General features: G+C 41.6%; 1 protein-coding gene across 1 annotated transcript in view; it reads right to left on the bottom strand.

Annotated features, from left to right (window-relative positions):
- Window positions 1-1,517: 1,517 nt before the first annotated feature.
- Window positions 1,518-19,878, bottom strand: part of MCF2 (MCF.2 cell line derived transforming sequence) — a 101,321-nt gene continuing 82,960 nt past the window's right edge. Inside the window, exons 24-31 of the mRNA XM_047082056.1 lie at window positions 17,678-17,770; window positions 15,510-15,588; window positions 14,881-14,947; window positions 13,017-13,126; window positions 10,518-10,627; window positions 7,581-7,693; window positions 6,595-6,695; window positions 1,518-1,558 (exon numbers count right to left, since the gene is read on the bottom strand). Of these exons, the coding sequence (XP_046938012.1) occupies window positions 1,518-1,558; window positions 6,595-6,695; window positions 7,581-7,693; window positions 10,518-10,627; window positions 13,017-13,126; window positions 14,881-14,947; window positions 15,510-15,588; window positions 17,678-17,770 (714 nt within the window). The remainder of the gene's footprint in view (window positions 1,559-6,594; window positions 6,696-7,580; window positions 7,694-10,517; window positions 10,628-13,016; window positions 13,127-14,880; window positions 14,948-15,509; window positions 15,589-17,677; window positions 17,771-19,878) is intronic.

Below are 19,878 nucleotides of genomic sequence, written 5' to 3' on the forward strand. Positions count from 1 at the left end.
AACTCAGTATCGTCTTAAAGGATTAAAATCGCTAGTTTAATACCATAAAAATGAAGACGTTTTGTGCAGAGGGGCATCATCAATCAAAAATTTTATCTCCTAGCTGTGTCTTCTAACCACAGGGTCAGCACTCAAGAGAAACGTACTTTAGTCTCATTTTGTTGTTGTTATTGTCATAGAAGCATTAAGCGAAACATCACATTTATGGACATTTTCATGAGCGAGTTATAAATCAATCATCATAAATTCGGCAAATTGGACATTCGAAGACTTATAATTTGCAGGTACCTTTGAATAAAATACAATCGGTTTGTCATACAAACTGTTACATCAAATGATACCACTGGCATTAACTATGATCTTAACATGACACATAAACCTACTTAAAAGATACATTTATGTCTAATATAGTTATTGTGGTGTTTATCGTAAAACCAATAATCAAAAACCATGCGCCTAATGTGCCAACTTGACAGGAAAACTCACAACCCGTGATTCAAAAGGCAGCAATTTCAAACCATTGTCTTCAGTGGTCCGTAAAAGAAAATACTCCAAGCATAAATTCAACACCGCATGCAAAAGCTGGCCCTGGGCTTTAAAGCAAGTGGTCACGCTTTTTACATATTTAGAAGAAAGACATCTCTACACGGATCACCAAAAAAAAAACAAAAAAAACAAAAAACAAAAAACAAAAAAAAAAAAACAACAAAAAAAAAAAACCCTAGGAAGAGACACAATATAACTTAAGAACACCTTTACCAGAACTGCTTTTTCTACAAAATGCAAAAGCAAGTGAAGACACTGGAAACGTAGAGCTTTGTAACAGGAACACCTCTTGTGCAAATAGGAGTCTTTCACTTAAAGCTGTGACACGTGTATCCAAGTTTCAATGCGTAAATTGTAAACTTCAACACATCCTAACTACAGGATTTTTGGCTTTGGATCTTTCCAGAGCCGTAAGACAGCTCTGTCAACCCTAATACCAGTCAAAGTGCAAAAGAGGTCCTTCAGAACACATCCCTTTGGTACGTTAGAGTCCCACAGGTAACAGAAGTAAATAATGAAATAAAACCATCAGCCCACAAAGGGGTTTAAACTCTCTGGTTATCTCTCTTCTCTCTTTGGAATTTCGTTTTGTTTTGTTACTGAAAAGTTACCCCGAACATTACAGGGAAAGCGTTTGGCCTGGAAATGTTCCGAGTGACTGATCTCTGGGTTTTAGATGGAGTCCGAATGCGTGCCGTGGAAAACCCTACTTGGAAGCGAAGTAACCTGCACTTGTCACCTGAGGGGGGGTGGGGGCGGAAGGTGTGAAGATGGTTCTTGCAAGAATGAGACAAACTGCGAATGACGAAGTCCTTCTCAGTCCTGAGGAAATTCTGTGAATGTCATGGGCAGCACAGATCATCCTGACTCTTGTGCTATGTATCTGTAACGCTTTTAAGAAACATAATCTAGTTCACACCTCCAAAGGAAATCTTATTTCGATTCCTTAAGTCTATTCATTCTCCTTTCATTCAAGGGGAACTTAGTTTCCTTGTGTTACTCAGAGCAGCAGCTACAAAATAATGAAGAATGATCAACGTGAGGATTCAAAAGGTGCATCCTAAATCCAAAGGTGATGTCTCTTGCTTGTTTATTTCACTATGAAAGGTGTTATTCTGGTACAAGATTATTTCTTGAAGCCATCTAGTTTATGAATGGCATAACTTTACTGGCAGCAAAATAAACAGAGTTCACATCTCCTACAACCGGATTTCATAAATATTATATGAGCTATGCTTGTGTGCATATAGGTAACAGGAAACATGTTAAGCACGTAAGTATCAAAGAGATGTTTACCCTGTATTTGCCAGATTCCAAATAAGATAGCCTCGTATCTATCTTTAAACCTAAGTGCTGCCGACAGTTGCCTGTGTGGTCAACTGTAATTTCCTAACCCACTAACTGGCACACATTCAATTTTTGTAGGCCACAATACACTATTTTGCTCCATGCGGTGTCATGAGGGTAGATCTCAATCCAGACCACTTGATATTATAGCATTCAACAAAAATCTACCAATGAGTATTAATGTGTCAAAGGACTTAAGTCATAAATGCACGTGATGGGAAAGGCATGCATGCTCTCAAAAGGTCTGAAGTCAGAACTGTCTAGAGAATAGGGACCAAGGGGACCTAGAGCCTTGATCCAGTAGCACACTGCGTTGAGAGCACTAAATGCTTTAAGTGCTGGTGATCTATCAATACATGACATTTCTACCCTCCCGATGGCATGAAACAAAGAAAAGGCTATTGGAAAACTATGCTTATGGTAGAAAATTAAAAGAACTAGAAAAGATAATGCGGTTTTTGCCAACTAAAGCGTACACGTTAACAAACACAGAGCAAGCCCTTTGCCGTCTGGGAAACAAGCACCGGCCCAAAGCCAATGTAAGCTGTTCGGCCACGTGCTCTCCAAAGGGTAGTGACACACACTGAATCTACGGTGATTGGTTACAGTAATGGAATCACTTCAAATTAAAGCTAATCGAATATGTAATTTTACATGTCCCACAGTTCAGTTAGCTGAGATGTAATGTAATTAACTTTGTCCCGAATTAAGTATGAGGGCAATCTGGCTCTACATTTAAAATGATGATACAAATGATGGAAAACCTACCAAGTCTTCCTGTATTATATATATGGAAGCTAGATGAACATACTTGGTGTTTTCAGTTTTGAATCTTGGAGACCGGAGCACAAGAAACGCCATTATTTTCCAATACACACATGGCTTTATTGGTTTTTGAACCGCTTCATAAAAAATGATTTATATACGTTACTTTCAACAGCTTCTCCAGCATGTACTTTCAGGGACGCCTGTATTTCTTCTCTCATGAATCATTTATTTTATTTTTTTAAGAGGTGGGGAGAGGGAGAGAGAATCCTAAGCAGGCTCGATCTCATGAACTGGGAGATCATGACCTGAGCCGAAATCAAGAGTCGGATGCTTAACCGACTGAGCGACCCAGGCGCCCCTGTCGTCAATCATTTAAATAAGCATAAAGCAGTTAGCAGAAAGCTGGCCATGTTGATTTTCAAACTTTTCAATGTAGCAGATGGAATCAGTGAAATCTGGGGGGAAATGTGATTCGGTACAACTATCTGGCTCCTGAAAGTGTTCGCTTTTAGTATCTTAGATTTTATCTTATTCTAACAGATACAAATTTTTAAAGTTGTATGTGCAACTTTCAATTCAGCATGTGCAAGGTTTCTATTTGATACTCTTCTTTTATAGTTAGTGCTTCTTCTGCCTCGTATAATGCAAGAAAGAAAGAAACTGTTAACTACTTGAAGTTATGAAGATATTGTCCTGTGCTTTCAGATTTCAGAAGCTTTTACTCTGGGTTTTATGTTCAGGTCTATGATCCAACTCAAACCGCTTTTTGTATACGGTATGAGATGTACGGATGAAGGTTCATTTCTTCTCCGATACGGATACCCAGTTGCTCAAGCACCACTTGTTAAAACAACCTGCCTTTCCCCATCCGGCTGGCTCGGTACCTTGATTGAACATTTTTCGATTATGTGCATGTGGATCCATTTTAGAAATCTCTATATCTTTCTACATTTACATCAACACCACATCGCATTTGTTACTATAACTTTATAGTAAGTCCTGAAATCAGATATGTAAGTCCTCCAGATTTTTGAGATTCTTTTGTTCTGGATTTTTTGCCTTTGCATATGCATTTTTTTTTTTTTATTTGAGAGAGAGAGAGCATGAGTGGGGGAGAGAGGTGGGGGGGGGAGGGAGAAGGAGAGAAAATGAATCTTAACCAGTCTCCACGCTCAGTGTGGAGCCTGATGCAGGGCTCGATCTTCGACCGTGACATCATGACCTGAGACAAAATCAAGAATCAGATGCTTAACTGACCGAGCCACTCAGGCACCCATCCATATGCATTTTAGAATAAACCTGCATTTTTTTAATACTCAGATTTTGAGTGCGTGAACTCTATAGGTCAATTGGGTGACGATGGATTTTTTTAAAGTTTATTTTGACAGAGTGAGAAAGCAAAAGTAGAATAGGGACAGAGAGAGGGAGAGGGAGAGGGAGAGAGGGAGAGGGAGAGGGAGAGAGGGAGGGAGAGAGGGAGGGAGAGAGGGAGGGAGAGAGGGAGGGAGAGGGAGAGAGGGAGAGAGGGAGAGGGAGAGGGAGAGACAGAGGGAGAGGGAGAGACAGAGGGAGAGAGGGAGAGAGGGAGAGAGGGAGGGAGGGAGGGAGAGGGAGAGGGAGAGGGAGAGGGAGAGAGGGAGGGAGAGAGGGAGGGAGAGAGGGAGGGAGAGAGGGAGGGAGAGGGAGAGAGGGAGAGGGGGAGAGGGAGAGGGAGAGGGAGAGGGAGAGGGAGAGGGAGAGGGAGGGAGAGAGGGAAAGGGAGAGGGAGAGGGAGAGACAGAGGGAGAGGGAGAGACAGAGGGAGAGAGGGAGGGAGGGAGGGAGGGAGAGAGGGAGAGGGAGAGGGAGAGGGAGAGGGAGAGGGAGAGGGAGAGGGAGAGGGAGAGAATCCCAAGTAGGCTCTGCACTGGCAGAACCCCAATGAGGGCTTGAACTCATGAACCGTGAGATCGTGACCTGAGCCAAAACTAAGAGTTGGACACTTAACTGATTGAGCCATGCAGGTGCCCCAGGGGACAATGGATTTCTTAACAACACTGTGATTTCCAATCCTTAAACATGGTATCTCTCCCTCCCCCTTATTAAGTTCTCTTATATATATCTCAGCAGTGATTCGTGGTTGTCAGTATAGAAGGCTTAGACATCTGTTGTTAGATTTATCCCTATTTATTTTACATTTTATATTACCAATGTAAATGGTATTGTTTTTTAAAATCACAGTTTTTTCAATTCTCTGTGGCTAGGATCGAGAATTACAGTTTATTTTGTATAATGATTTTGTACACTATGGCCTTATAAAATTTTATTACTTCTACTAGGATCTTTTTGTGTAGAGGTTCCTTATGGTTTTGTACAAATACGTGATCTGCTCGGCATGACGGCGCTGCCTCTTCCCTTCATTTTGTTCTCTCTTTATCTTGAGTTATGAAAATGGCTATAATAGAAATGGTGAGAGTGAATATCCTTGGCTTGTTCCCAATCTCAGGGCGAAGGCTTCCAATATCTCACCATTAAGTATGATGTTAGTTGTGGTTCTTCATGAGCGTACATGATCAGATTGAGGAAATTCCCTTTATTCGTCTGGTGAGAGTTTTTATCACGGATGAATATGGACTCTTGTCAGCTATTTAAAGGATGACATAATTTCCCCCTCTGTTACGTTCACATGGTGAATTGCGGTGACTTTTAAGTTTGTAATACAAGTATCTGAACATCCAATTTGAAATAGTTCTAAGTTCTCTTGTGCTCTCTTTTTTGTCCCACGTGTTCTTTGGAGGTGCGTTGCTTACCACCCAGAGATCCACGGACATCCATTTCTAATGCTTTTTAAGACTTTATATGATTACAGTCTTCTGAAATTTATTGGGACTTATTTTAATGACCCAGCATATGATCTATCTTGGTGAATGTTCCATGTACACTTAAAAATAACGGTGTATTCTACAGTCGTTGGGTGCAGGTTTTAAGTAAATGTCAACTAGTTCAGATATGTCAGACTCTCCTGATTACTAATTATGTAAATCATTCAATAATTATCTAAATAATTCAACAACCGGTGAGGAAAAACTCTAAAAGGTGACCCAGATTTAGGGTACCTAAAAAAGCAAACAAGAAGTGACCTTTATTTATTTAATCTCTATACCCAACCTCTATACCATTTAATCTCTATACCATCTAATCTCTATCCCCAACGTGGGGCTTGAACTCACGACCTTGAGCTCAAGAGTCGCATGCTCTTCTAACTGAGCCAATACAGAATTCTAATACAAGTCCAAAACTAGGGATTCAAAGGAAATATGTGCATATGATAATAATGTTCACAAAAAGTCTGTGTTTTCGTGGGGTTTTTTTGGTGATACCTTTTGATAGATAGCTCAGTATTACTTAGGGGGAAAATGTAAAAGAATACTGGTTTATCTTCAAATACAGAAATTTTATGTATTAAGTGTAGGGTTAATAGAAGGGAATATTAGGTCAGCACTCATTACTTTATGCTACCTTCATATATTACGTCTTGGACACAGACACGAGTGTGTGTGTGTATGTGGCTGAAAGCTAACATAAGGAAACAACATACTCAGAACTGAGTGAAACACACTGGTAAAGCGTTCTTGGACAGTATAAGGCTGGTACTTTAAAAGCACATCATCAGTATTTAGTTCTGAAGGATCTCTTACAAGACACCTTGGTATCTGAGACTCTCTTCCATACCAGTCAACCTCGTAGGGAAAAGTGTAACATGTTTTAAAAATCTTTCTTCATTATTTTAAAGCTATGAAGGGAAAAAATAAAATAAAATCCTAGCCAACATAATATGCTTGCAGCTCTATTTCTAAGTGCAGAGAAGTTCTTGCCTATGTCGACTGCATCCTTGGTGAAGCTTTAAAACCGCTAGCCTTTAAACAAACAGTATACAGTCTGTTCATATTATACCTGTAACTTTGGCATTCCGAAACCTATAGTCACCAATTAAAATCTGCGAAGTATTCCCGGGAATCAGACCTTCTTTTCTTCTGTTTAGATTTTTCACCAACCTAAATGATAAATGAATTAGTAGCCAACAGTGGTAATATACGGTAACGACAACAACAAAAAACACATGTAATCCAATGACCTTCATGACACTGTGCTTGAGTCCTGTGAGTGACCTACAAGGGACTTAGGTTACTAGCAAAAATGCTGATTACTTTAATGATCCGTCATTACTTTTCACCCTGGCCTGTACTCGTCCACCTTTAGAGTCAAAGTACACACTCCATGTAGCCTTTCAGCTAAAGTCATGGGCACAGTGAAGACGACAATCATTTCATAGCAAAGTTCCAAAAGACTTATGGAAGTTTCGTTCACTCAGTCCTCTCCCAAACAAGATTTCCTTCCTGCTTTGGACTCTCTATAATTACACAGTATATTCGGCAGAACCATCTTGGCAATCGGTGTTAAATGAAGTCAAATGCATTAGAGTAGAATGGTAGGACTAAAAAGTCAATATGTGAATTGACAAAGAGAAGGTGACTGTGTCGTAAAGTAGCAAAGCATGGTTCCTGGCACACACTGGTAGGCATTCATTAAAAATGAGATGAGTTAATGAGTGACTTCAACGACCAAATGTAGTGGGATCTGTAGCCATTACAAAGCCAGGTCTCTCAGTTGAAATGTCTGAGCCAAGGGTAAACCACAAAAGAGCATGCAGACTCATAGCATTTCATTCTCTCAAAGCATGTTTCACTCACCAAAGGTTAACATTCCTTTCAGTGAGCTATATAGGCATAGCTGAAGCAATGAAAATGAGATACTGATAAGAAATGTGATATTTCTGCTTCTTGGGACTGTATAACAAAGATACAAGTAAAGCGGAACATTTCATTAGATATGCACGTGCCCCCGGCAAAGGTCATCATAAGCACTGAGAACACACTTACCATTGACCTTCGGCATCTTCATGGAGAAACTGAAAGACATCTCCATTTCTGATCAGGAGGTCTTCTGGGCCTCTCTTCCTGCCATCTGCTAGGGCTTTGTAATTGCCTGGAGACTATAAGGTGGTTTTGAAAGATCACATTACAAATTTGACTATAAAACGGCCTGGGTAACTGCATGCGCTAGGACATAAAGAATTCACTCTTCAGTGGGAATAGTGGTGGCTACAGCAGCCCAGCGGGGATGAGCAAACACGGAACCGTTTGTGATGAGGGAAGAAAAAGCAGAACGTGGCCTTATGGAGCCTGAAGAATTCATTTTGATTTGCAAAAAAGAGAAGCAGAGCACGAACTACACAGAAGATAACAGAGCACGATGACTTTAACTTCTATGAATTATAAGCACACACCCACGGGGCACCTGGGTGGCTCCGTCGGTTAGGCGTCTGGCTCTTGATTTCGGCTCAGGTCGTGATGTCACAGTTTCGTGAGCTCAGGCCCCGCATCAGGCTCTGTGCTGTGAGCCCAGAGCCTGCTTGGGATTCTCTCTGTTCCTCTTTCTCTGCCCCTCCCCCCGCCTCTCTCTCAAAATAAATAAATTTTTAAAAAAAAAGCATAAACCCAGAAAAAAACCCAGTGTGAAACTAATTTTTCAATACGGTTACTTGTAAACTGCTCCCATGGAAAATTTATCTAGACACACACAAAAGGCAGCAGCCCTAAGCAAAGACTAACACCCTCAAAAGGATTTCTGGGATTTGTATCATTTTGCACAGGTAAAAGTAACGAACACAGACATTCTGGGTCCAATAAAAGCACATTAAGCCATACTGTTGTGCTTAACTTGGCCTTAATCTTTTGACAGCTATCATGTGAGCTTGATTCATTAAGAAGCTAAATAAATTATCTAAGGCCCACTGATTGCACTTTGCTACAACGTAGAGAGAGACGAAATAATTTTCAAGTCCAGAAGTATTCTTTTTTTAAAGATTTTATTTTTAAGTAATCTCGGGGTGCCCGGGTGGCTCAGTTGGTTAAGCGCCCGACTCTCGATTTCAGCTCAGGTCATGATCTCGTAGTTCGTGGCATCGAGCCTCACGTCAGCGCAGAGCCTGCTTGGGGTTCTGTCTCTCCTCTCTCTCTCTGCTCCTCCCTCGGCTCGTGCTTGCTCTCTCAAAATAAATACATAAATAAATAAACTTACAAAGAAAAAAAAGAATTTATTTTCAAGTAATCTCTTGAATTTTAACCCAGTGCGGAGCTTGAACTCACAACCCCAAGATCAAGAGTCGCGTGCTCCACCGTCGGAGCCTGCCAGGCTCCCCAAGTCCAAAGGTGCCCTCCTGAGATGAGGAATTTTCCAGCACAGCAGCTCACCCATTGAAGACGGGCATTTAAAAAGAGTACCGTAACTAAAAATCTTTTAAATGAAAGAGTCACGTGGTATCGATTCTTTGCACATGCCAAGGAATTAACCTGAAAACAATATCCACATCACTCGGGCCAAACATCTTTTGAGCAGTACTTCTCATCAGCCTAACAGAGCGGCTCATTGCAACCCATTTTACTTTTTGCTCTCTCGTATGTTCTCCTTAGTAGCACAACTCAGGGAATAACGGCGAGGAGACAGAGCTTACAGGGTCTTCTCCATCCCCATCCCCTGTGATGAAAGTCACGCTGCCTACACGCTTCGTTTTCTGCCACCGTGGCTGGGAAAGCGCTTACTCAGCACCTTGATAGCTCCTGACGAGCCCTTCACAGAGCATCTGCAGAAAACATCTAAACCCGAACTGGCATCCTCTGATTTTTTGCTCACGTCTGAACTCTCTCTCCCGTCCTCAGATAGTATTTAATTAAGGAAACTCCCGTCCAAATATGTATTACGGTCACTGTTTCATTCAGAGAAAGACTACTGTTACTTTTTTTGAAGGTTTGATTTATTTTTGAGAGAGAGAGTGAGGAAGCACAGGGGAGACAGAGAGGGAGACAGAGGATCTGAAGCGGGCTCTGCACTGACAGGAGAGAGCCCGATGCGGGGCCCGGACCCACGAACGAGATCATGAGCTGGGCTGAAGTCAGATGCCTAGTCAACCGGGCCACCCAGGCGCCCCTAATTCTGTTACCTTTTTAAAGAAAGCATTCCAGGGTCGGCGCTACGCAGCTCTGTGACTATCCACACCACTAACTCCCTTAGCCCAACGTGAGAACGGCCCAACTGCATTTGCTGCTCTGAAGGGCACCGAGGAGAGGTCCGCTCCACAGGAGTGTTCCCACCCTCCAAGCTGCTGACCTCGGAAAACTGTAGACAGAACCCTAAACAGTCCTAACTGCCCCTCTCCTAATAATCGGCTCGGATCCTAACCACAGCACACACTATTTCTTCCCGAAGTTACTTTTACTCTAAAACAAACTTTTAGTTTTATGGGGTGCTCCCTTGCTCCGTCAGGCCGATGTGGCACCACTGACACATGTTTTGGCCACCCACAAAAATGTGCTCCCCAGATGTTATCAAAGAGTTTCATACGTGTAAAGTTTATTCCCTAGGTTTTCCAATCTGGAATCGAAACTGATCGTTAAAGTAGACGTGACTCTCTCCTGTGCTCTCTGATTTTATCTCCGCCGCTGCGATTGAAGACAGGGGTGAAGTTCAACGAGAGAGAAAACTGGTCCATGTACAGAGACGCGGAATTGACAGACCAGATGTCCCATCAACCTCAGCAAGAGCGCCACAGGGAGCTCAAACCGGTTCTACCGGCAGAGAGGAGTGCTTACTAATGAATGTTCACGGTAAGACTGGTTTCAAATCTTTTGGCTACAAAATACACCTAACGGCCTCAAGGATCTGGACGGAAGACTGCCCCCACGTGCCTCACTATTGCATCAGTAAAACTGCCCCAGCCGTTTTTTTTTATTTATTTACTTGCATATGTCATTACTGACCATTAGGGGCCTTTCTTCTTCTTCATTGTCATCATAAGAATAGAAATAGTTGCTTGACCACTCCTCAGGGTCTTCAGAAATTTCTGCAGGTGATGACATCTGGGTCCAAACTAGAAGAAAAACATGGGGGGGGGGGCAGTTCCTTAATGGTGCTGGTCTAACACAGGGAGTGAAGTAAAACTAACTGCAGTCATCAAGGCTATAACCGTCAATGGCCCAGAACAGTATTTTTATATAATAACACCTCCAATTAGACTGTACTAGTTTAGAATTTCTGATATTTCAGAAAGGGCCTGGAATGTCATATACTTCTGTTACTTCCTAGGATGGTTGCAAGTTGGAGTTGGTGGGAGAATTATTAAAACTAATAAGTTAAATAACATTCCAGAGAATATTGACCCTTTCAATATAGAGAATATTATAGAGAAGAGAATATAATCCCCGCCAAAGTTGTTTTCTATGGAATTGCTATTGGTCCTACTCAAACAGCACTTACAACATCCTACCTAATAATATTATTATCTTTGACCTGTCTTACTTCCTTATTAGGCAAAGACCGTGGGTCATACGTTGTATATCCGTAAGAGTCCTGCGTGTAAGAGGTGCTTAATTCATAAAATATATCAGGGGCGCCTGGGTGGTGCAGTTGGGTAAGTGTCCGACTTCGGCTCAGGTCATGATCTCACGGTTCGTGAGTTCGAGCCCCGCGTCAGGCTCTGTACTGACAGCTCGGAGCCTGGAGCGTGCTTCAGATTCTGTGTCTCCCTCTCTCTCTCTACCCCTCCCCCACTCATGAGCGCACTCTGTCTCTGTCTCTCTCTCAAAAATAAATATACATTAAAAAAAAATTAAAGGGGTGCCTGGGTGGCTCAGTTGGTTAAGCATCCAACTTAGGCTCAGGTCATGATCTCGTGGTTTGTGAGTTCGAGCCCGCATCGGGCTCTGTGCTGACAGCATAGAGCCTGCTTCCAATCCTCTGTCCCTCTCTGTCTCCGCCCCTCCCCAGCTCTCACTGTCTCTCTCAAAAAAATAAATAAATAAAATAAATAAAAACATTAAAAAATAAAATAAAAATATATTGAATTGATACAGATTAAACAATCTCATACAGGCAGAGAACTAACAGAATCTCATCTTGGCCACACTAAACTATTCATGTTATCTTGGAAAAATCACGTCAAATTTCTCTAACTTGGTTTCCTCATCTGGCAAATGAAGGCAACGGTACCAGGCCCTCATCCTGACTGTTCAAGGGGCCGCAGCATAGATGACCTGAAGGAAGTGACTTTCAGTTGAACAAGGCTGTCATTGCTTGTTTCTCTTCGACTAGGAGAGAACTCGTCCAGACTGAGGACCTTCTTATTTACGTATCAAGTATCAGACATTTGCTAAGCATTTCTCTTAAGCATTTTTCTAGAAAAGTCTATGCTGTTTATCCCAGAGTTGTGTAGATGACCCTGCCAGGTGCTTCTACAGCAATCTATTATATTTCTCTATTATAACACAGTAACTGCTTCTTAAATGATCATTCTACCCTCCTGGCTTCATAGGGATGGCAACTGAGTGTATCTTTTTTTTTGTTTGTTTTTTAAAGTAGGTTTCACACCCAGTGCAGGGCCCAGTGTGGGTCTTGAACTCACATCCCTGAGATCAAGACCTGAGCTGAGATCAAGAATCAGAGGCTTAACTGAATGAACTACCCGGGTGCCCCACAACTGAGTGCATCTTAAACAGACTGTATGCCCAAAGCTTTGCACAATTCCTGGCACACAGCCCGGGTTATAGTTGTTGAATTAACCAACTTGTTTGAAATCAGCTTAAATGACACAATTCGCAAAAAAAATAAAGATTCTAGCTGTAAATGACTCTTCTCTATTCATTAAAGCTATGGTGAGTGAAGTGTGCATTCCTTGAAGCCAGGAGATGTTTCACTCATCCCTGTACTCAGTGGGTTAAGCGTCGGACTTCGGCTTGGGTGGTGATCTCGCGGTTTGTGGGTTCGAGCCCCGCTTCGGGCTCTGTGCTGACAGCTCAGAGCCTGGAGCCTGCTTCCGATTCTGCGTCTCCCTCTCTCTCTGCCCCTCCCCTACTCGTGCTCTCTCTCTCTGTCTCCCTCTCTCTCAAAAATAAATACACATTAGAAAAAATTAAAAAAAAAAAAAAAGAAGAACCACATAGAGAACGTGTTAAATCACACATGGCTGGGTCTCACTCCCAGAGTTTCTGACTAAGAAGGTCTGGGGCAGACCCAGAGAGTCTGTCTTCCTTAAAAGTTCCCACGTGATGCTGATGCTACTGGTCCAGGCACAGCTCTGACACCCAAGCGGCAGGGCCCGCCAGTGTTATCTTGCACGCGGAAAACAAAAGGACCTTATGAAAATGGGTTAATTTTGCTTTCTCTATACTAAGGCAGCGGACAGGAAGATTTTCCAAATTAACAACGGGAGGAGACACTGTGCACAGCCATGAGTCTTACCTTCCTACGGCCACTATGCATACCTGTGTTCGCTTTGGCCTGAACCGGTGGGACGGTCTCCCGGACGTCCACCACAGCGCTGCTGTGTTCTGATTCAGTCTCCTCGGCACCCATAAAGGATCCGTGTTGCCTTCTGAGACGGTAAGTGTGTAAAAACAAGTGAGCTTTTATATGCTTTAAGAGTCACAAGAAATTAAAGATGGACGTTTTCCCACTGATCTCGTGCATTAGGAACATGCTCTAAGAATCATTCAAACCCAGCTGATTGCCCCCTGAATTTCAGCCCGTGGAATGATAGTGATATCAGAAAAGCTGATCCAAGCCAGCAGGATCTCTCTTTAACACAGAAGGAAAAATGTACTCCCTTCAGGGCCCACGACAGGTATATTGTTTAAAATTCTTATCATGTGCTGTATTATATGATTGAAATTTGCTGAGAGGTAGACCTTTTTTTTTAATAATTTTTTTAAAGTTTATCTATTTATTTTGAGAGAGAGAGAGAGAGAGAGAGAGAGAGAAAGATTCATTGATTGAGAATCCCCAGGAGGCTCCATGCCGCCAGCACAGAACCTGACAACACGGGGCTCGAACTCAAGAACCGTGAGATCATGACCTGAGCCGAAATCAAGAACAAGATGCTTAACCGACTGAGCCACCCAGGCGCCCCTGCTAAGAGGTGGACTTTAATGCTCTCATGACACACACAAAAGGATGGTTGGGATTAATATTTCACAACGTGTATGTATATCAAGCCAAGTTGTAAATATATATCGTTTTTAATTGTCGACTATAATTCAATACAGTTGGGAAAATGTAAACAAAAAAGTCCCATAAAAGGAGGAATTTATTGGCTCTTGTAACTGAAAGTCTAAGGATTAACACTGGACACATATGGATACAGGAGCTTAAATAATGTCATCAGGAATCTTTCTATTTCAGCATGGCTCTTCCTCTGTGCAGCAGTGACTGCCGGTCCTTTGTTACTCTTACAACTCTCTTTCTCCAATCAGATTGAAGGTGACCAAAAATATTTTGAACAGAAAGCCACGAGTGCAGCCATTGTTTGCCAACACGCTACTCCCTCCAGGATATACTGAGGACAAAGCATCTGTAATCATGTTTAAAAATTAGCCCAGGGTCGTCTGCACGCCTCCGTCAGTTAAGCATCTCACTCTTAATTTCGGCTCGGGTCACGATCTCATGATTGTGGGATCAAGCCCTGCGTCGGCCTCTGTGCCGGGTGTGGAACCAGATTGAGATTCTCCCTCTCTCTTCCTCTTCGTCTTCCCCTCCTGTGCTCGTGTGAGCACACACATTCTCTCTCTCGATAAACAAACAGGTAGATAGATAGATGAACATCCTGTCAATAAAGAGGTAGATAGATAGATGGAAAGAAGGAATAAAATAAAATAAAAATTAGCCCAAACTCTGGGGCGCCTGGGTGGCTCAGTCGGTTAAGCGTCCGACTTCGGCTCAGGTCATGATCTCACAGTTCGTGAGTTCGAACCCCACGTCGGGCTCTGTGCTGACAGCTCGGAGCCTGGAGCCTGCTTCAGATTCTGTGTCTCTCTCTCTCTCTCTCTGCTCCTCCCCCACTCATGCTTTCAATCTCTCTCTCCTTCAAAAATAAAGAAACATTTAAAAAAATTAGCCCAAACTCTCCTATTATTTTTAACATCCAGAGAAACAATAGGATAATATTAAGGACCATTAGGCTCCACGTATAAGGATAGAGCTGAAAAGATGATGTATTTGTGGAATTTGATGAGTTACTCCTAAAAGAGAGGGTAGTTTATGTCAGAGATACTTTATAATAACATTGTCTCGTGGACATACAGAAAACAGAAGACTGCAGGAGTGATAATTTCTTAAAGAATAATCACTTACGCATCAATCTGCTGAGTAGGAAGCTGATCCTGTTGTGTTAACTGATTGTGTTGCTTTCGTTTTTTAACTGTGAAAGAAAACAAAGCTTATGGGAGCACCATTCACAAGCTGCACTTCTTCCATGAATCATGCACACGCATGCACGTACATGTACACACACACACACACACACACACACACACACACACACCATTCCCATTAGAATTAACCTTCACAGACCGGAAATAACCAGGGGAAAAGGCCGGTCTGGATGTGAAATATGGAAACGGACTGAACTACGTAGTATTTTATCAAGAAATTCAAGTTTATAACTGTAACCATCACCCCGTGAACATTACTTGAGGTCCCTGGCAGAGTTCACTCATGGGAAGGACCTAGAGTTAATACAGTTAGTTTGCTGTGTTACTTCTCAAGCAGTGGAGTTCACTTGCCAGTGTAAAGTTCATTCACCAAGAGAGTTCAGACAACCCCTTGAACCTTGGTCTTCTACTAATTAGTTTAACAAACCCTTTCACTATAAATAGTGTAAAGTAAATATCAGCCCCATTCCTGGTACAAATGATCCCAAAACAGGAGTCAATGAGCTGTTACTGTACTTCTTGTTCTGAAGAATGCAAGCTTGAAATTACCTGTCATAAGTTCCTGCTGCTTCAACAAAATACTTCTTATCTCTTTTAACCATGTCATTTTCACATCGACATTCGGAGCCTAAAGATTTTCAAAAGGGAGGAGGAGAGGACAGGTTTCCTTTGAAAAAGAACGCTTCACGACAAAACAAATGTAGCTCAGTATATCACACATGATCTACATCCCAAATCACCAAATTCCAACTCTACCAGGAGTAGCAAGTAGGTAGCCATCAGATGAGACGAGATCGTCAAAACCCTTTTGAAACCGCCCTTAAAAAAATAATGCTCAGGCAAAAAAAAAAAAATAATGCTCAGAGAAAAAGCACAATACAATCTAACTTATTTTTCCTTTGTAGGAGGGTCCTTTTAAAAATATAAACGTTGACAGGAACCCTCTTGCCCTGTTGGTGGGAATGCAAACTGGTGCAGCCGCTCTGGAAAACAGTGTGGAGGTTCCTCAAAAAATTAAAAATAGAACTACCCTAGGACCCAGCAATAGCACTGCTAGGAATTTGCCCAAGGGACACAGGAGGGCTGATGCAGAGGGGCACTTGGACCCCAGTGTGTATAGCAGCACTTTCAACAATGGCCAAATTATGGAAAGAGCCTAAATGTCCATCAACCGATGAACAGGTAAAAAAGTTGTGGTTTATATATACAATGGAATACTACGTGGCAATGAGAAAGAATGAAATCTGGCCTTTTGTCGCAACATGGATGGGACTGGAGAGTGTGATGCTAAGTGAAATAAGCCATACAGAGAAAGACAGATACCATATGGTTTCACTCTTATGTGGATCCTGAGAAATCTAACAGGAGACCATGGGCGAGGGGAAGGAAAAAAAAAAAAGGTTAGAGTGGGAGAGAGCCAAAGCAGAAGAGACTCTTAAAAACTGAGAACAAACTGAGGGTTGATGGGGGGGTGGGGGAGGTGGGAAATTGGTAATGGGCATTGAGGAGGGCACTTGTTGGGATGAGCACTGGGTGTTGTATGGAAGCGATGAATCATGGGAATCTACCCCCAAAACCAAGAGCACCCTGTACACACTGTATGTTAGCCAATTTGACAATAAATTATATTTATTAAATAAAATTATATTTATATATACGTGTATATGTATATGTATATGTATGTATATGTATATATACACGTATATATCAACATTTTTATGTTTAATTTTGGTAAAAATGAAACAAGTTCTCCTGATTCTGAAAAGATAATCTACTGTAATCTTGATAACTCACAAGTGTGTAAAAGGACAGCAAGAAGTCTTATATGTAAATCAAACTCAGAAAATGTATTTTTATGAATTCTTATCACCTAATATAGAACTAAAACGAAGAAACACCACTGAGCAATTTCAACAAATAACAGCACATTCACAGGTCACAAGTCATATACAAATACTTATCACGATGACAATATCCTCTTGAAATGCTCTCATTCGTCTCCCCTTCCCTGAAACAGGTTGGACCTTATAGTGCATCAAGCCAGGGCTTTAAGCGTATGTTTATTTTTTTCATCATGATAAGGGTACTCTGAAGCAAATTTTTGAGAGACAATGATCAAATCTGAACTGTCATATCACTGTATCTCACAAGTGAGAATACCAAGCCCAAGAAAAACTCATAACCATTCGAAATCTGTAACTCTAGATGCTTGACAGGGACAGAGAAGCCCTGCCAAGTTCTTGGCTATCAGCTCCGGTTGATAAGTATCCTTGTAGTTGTAAAACTTCAAAGCCCTAGAGGGCCACCCGGGTGGTTCAGTCGGCTAAGCGTCCAACTCTTGACCTTGGCTCAGGTCACAGTGCCACAGTTTGTGAGCTCGAGCCCCACGTCGGGCATCTGCACTGATGGCAAGGAGCCTGCTTGGGATTCTGTCTCTCCTTCTCTCTGCCCCTCCCTTGCTTGTGCTCTCTCTCTCTTTCACAATAAATAAACTTAAAAAAATTCATTTAAAAACTCAAAGCCCGAGAAAGCACCATAGACCCATCTCAAGTTAAAGAAAACATGTGCTACTGAAAAAATGCTTGATTACACCACAAAAAATATGAAATAATATTTAAGCGACCTAAGTGAGAGGAATGAGAACTTTTATAATGGAACCAAAATTATTTTTGTTTGTTGCAGGTTATGGCTTCTAGAATAATTCTTAAAGGACCAACCTGGACAATATAAACTTCTTCCTTGCCAGCATACCAGATTTCAAACTTGCGGTTATCTCCTTTTACATATTCAGTGATGCCAACTTCATCCATCTAGAATATGTTAGTCAAAATTGTCATGAGGGTTTTATTTGGAATATGAAATTACATTCAATCTACACTTGTCATACTCTAAATGAAACAGAATTTCTCCCTGGGCAAAATACACATTTTATATTCAAGAATATGAAATGATAAATACAACCACAGACCTGAGTATTTAAGTGTTTTCACTGAGCTGTGCGCTTACAGTATAGATTACATACTCCATTCCAGTGATGGAAACAAATGTTACAAATCTGAACCCCCAACTAGTCCCCATAAGATCGAACCCCATTACAATTAACTGCACACTATGAAAACAAATTATTGTGTCAAACGCAGAACTAAAAGTAATTAAACATCAATAAAAAAGCTCATCCCAAAGTAATTTAAATGGTTACTTTTAATAATCCTTTGTCAGATAAATTCATCTGACAGATTATTACTTATCTCTATGGAGGCCTTATAAGTGATAAACAACCAATTTATGGGGTGGGGGAAAACCAGCTAGGTACACAAGGGTCCCCTCTATTCCACCAACCTCTCAGCCTCTCTGGAAAACAAATTATCTGTCATAGCAGAGTGAGATCTTCCTGTAGCCAGTGAAATTGTTTTTTTAATGTTTATTTACTTAGTTTTGAAAGAGCGAGAGAGAGAGCACGAGCAGGGTAGGGGCAGAGAGAGAGAGACAGAGAATCCCAAGCAGGCTCCATATTGTCAGTGCAGAGACATGGGGCTTGAACTCATGAATCGTGAGATCATGATCTGATCGAAATCAATTAACCAACAGAGCCACCCAGTCGCCCCAACCAGTGAAGTTTTTGTATGCAATATCCTTTCCTTACCACAATTTTTTCTTCCCTGTATGATTGTGCAAAGCACAAACTTTTCAATTTTCTTTCATCCTGTGCCAATAGCTTGGTTAATTCTATTTTGTGCCATTTCACTCCCTCACACACACATTCTCTTTTAGTTCTCTTCTGCCTTCTGTTTTTGTTCAATTCCCGTCTAATTATCTAAAGGAATATCTCATTCTTTGTCCCATTTATAAGTACCCCAAACAGCGCTGATTAGAGTTGCTAAGCATTAAAAGTACCCCTAGTGAGGTCACCATATCAAGGGAAAGAAAAGGGGGGCACCTGGGTGGCTTAGTTGGTTAAGCATCCGACTTCAGCTCAGGTCATGATCTCATGGTTTATGAGTGAATTCAAGCCCCATTCTCTCTCTCCCTCTCTCTCTGCCTCTCCCTTGTTTGTGCATGTGCTCTCTCTCTGTCTGTCTCTCTCTCTCAAAATAAACATACACTGAAAAAAGGGAAAGAAAGGGGATTATGCTTAGAAATGAGACGCATACATATAAGAGTCTCTGATGTCTACCCTGAACGTGGTCCCATGTTACTTCCAGAGTCTCCAAAAATACTTTTTAAGGTTCTTTTTTTTAAGTTTATTTATTTATTTTGAGAGAAAGAAAGAGAATCTCAAGCAGGCTCCATGCCGTCAGTGCTGAGCCTGGTGCGGGTCTTGATCTCACAAACCATGAGATCATGATCTGAGCGGAAATCAAGAGTTGGGATGCTTAACCAACTGAGCCACCCAGGCGCCCCTTCTTTTGAGAGAGAGAGACAGAGAGAAACAGAGAGCGAGCGAGCATGTGCACAAGCAGAGGTGAGGGGCAGAGGGAGAGAAACTTAAGCACTGAGCGTGGAAAAATATCTTCATATTCCTACTCAACCGCCCCAACTAAACGTACTTTGGCTGAAACATCGGGATTTAAGATAAATAATAACCTCATGTTCAATCTCTATTTAAATTGATTGCATTTCAACACATACTTTTAATCGCTTAAGATGGATCACACCTGGGCTTTGGAGTCTGCGAGGCCCGGGTTGGAATTTCATCTCGTATTATTAAGAGCTATGTGTTCTGATGGAAGTTGCTTAACCTTTCTGAATGGCAGTTTCCTCAACTCTAAAACGGAAAGAATACCTTCTTCACAGGGTAGATTAAAGGATTAAATAGCATGCATTAAATGCTTAGATCGTATAATGAGCTTTTTAAAGTATGAGTTTGCTTTGTAAACTTTCCCTTGTTTGAATTGCAGTTTTGTTATTTTTCACTTCA

The sequence above is a fragment of the Lynx rufus genome, unplaced genomic scaffold (genome assembly GCF_022079265.1).
Source record: "Lynx rufus isolate CCGP_SWC_20201006 ecotype Redwood Valley unplaced genomic scaffold, mLynRuf1.p SCAF_19, whole genome shotgun sequence".
Classification (NCBI taxonomy): Eukaryota; Metazoa; Chordata; class Mammalia; order Carnivora; family Felidae; genus Lynx; species Lynx rufus.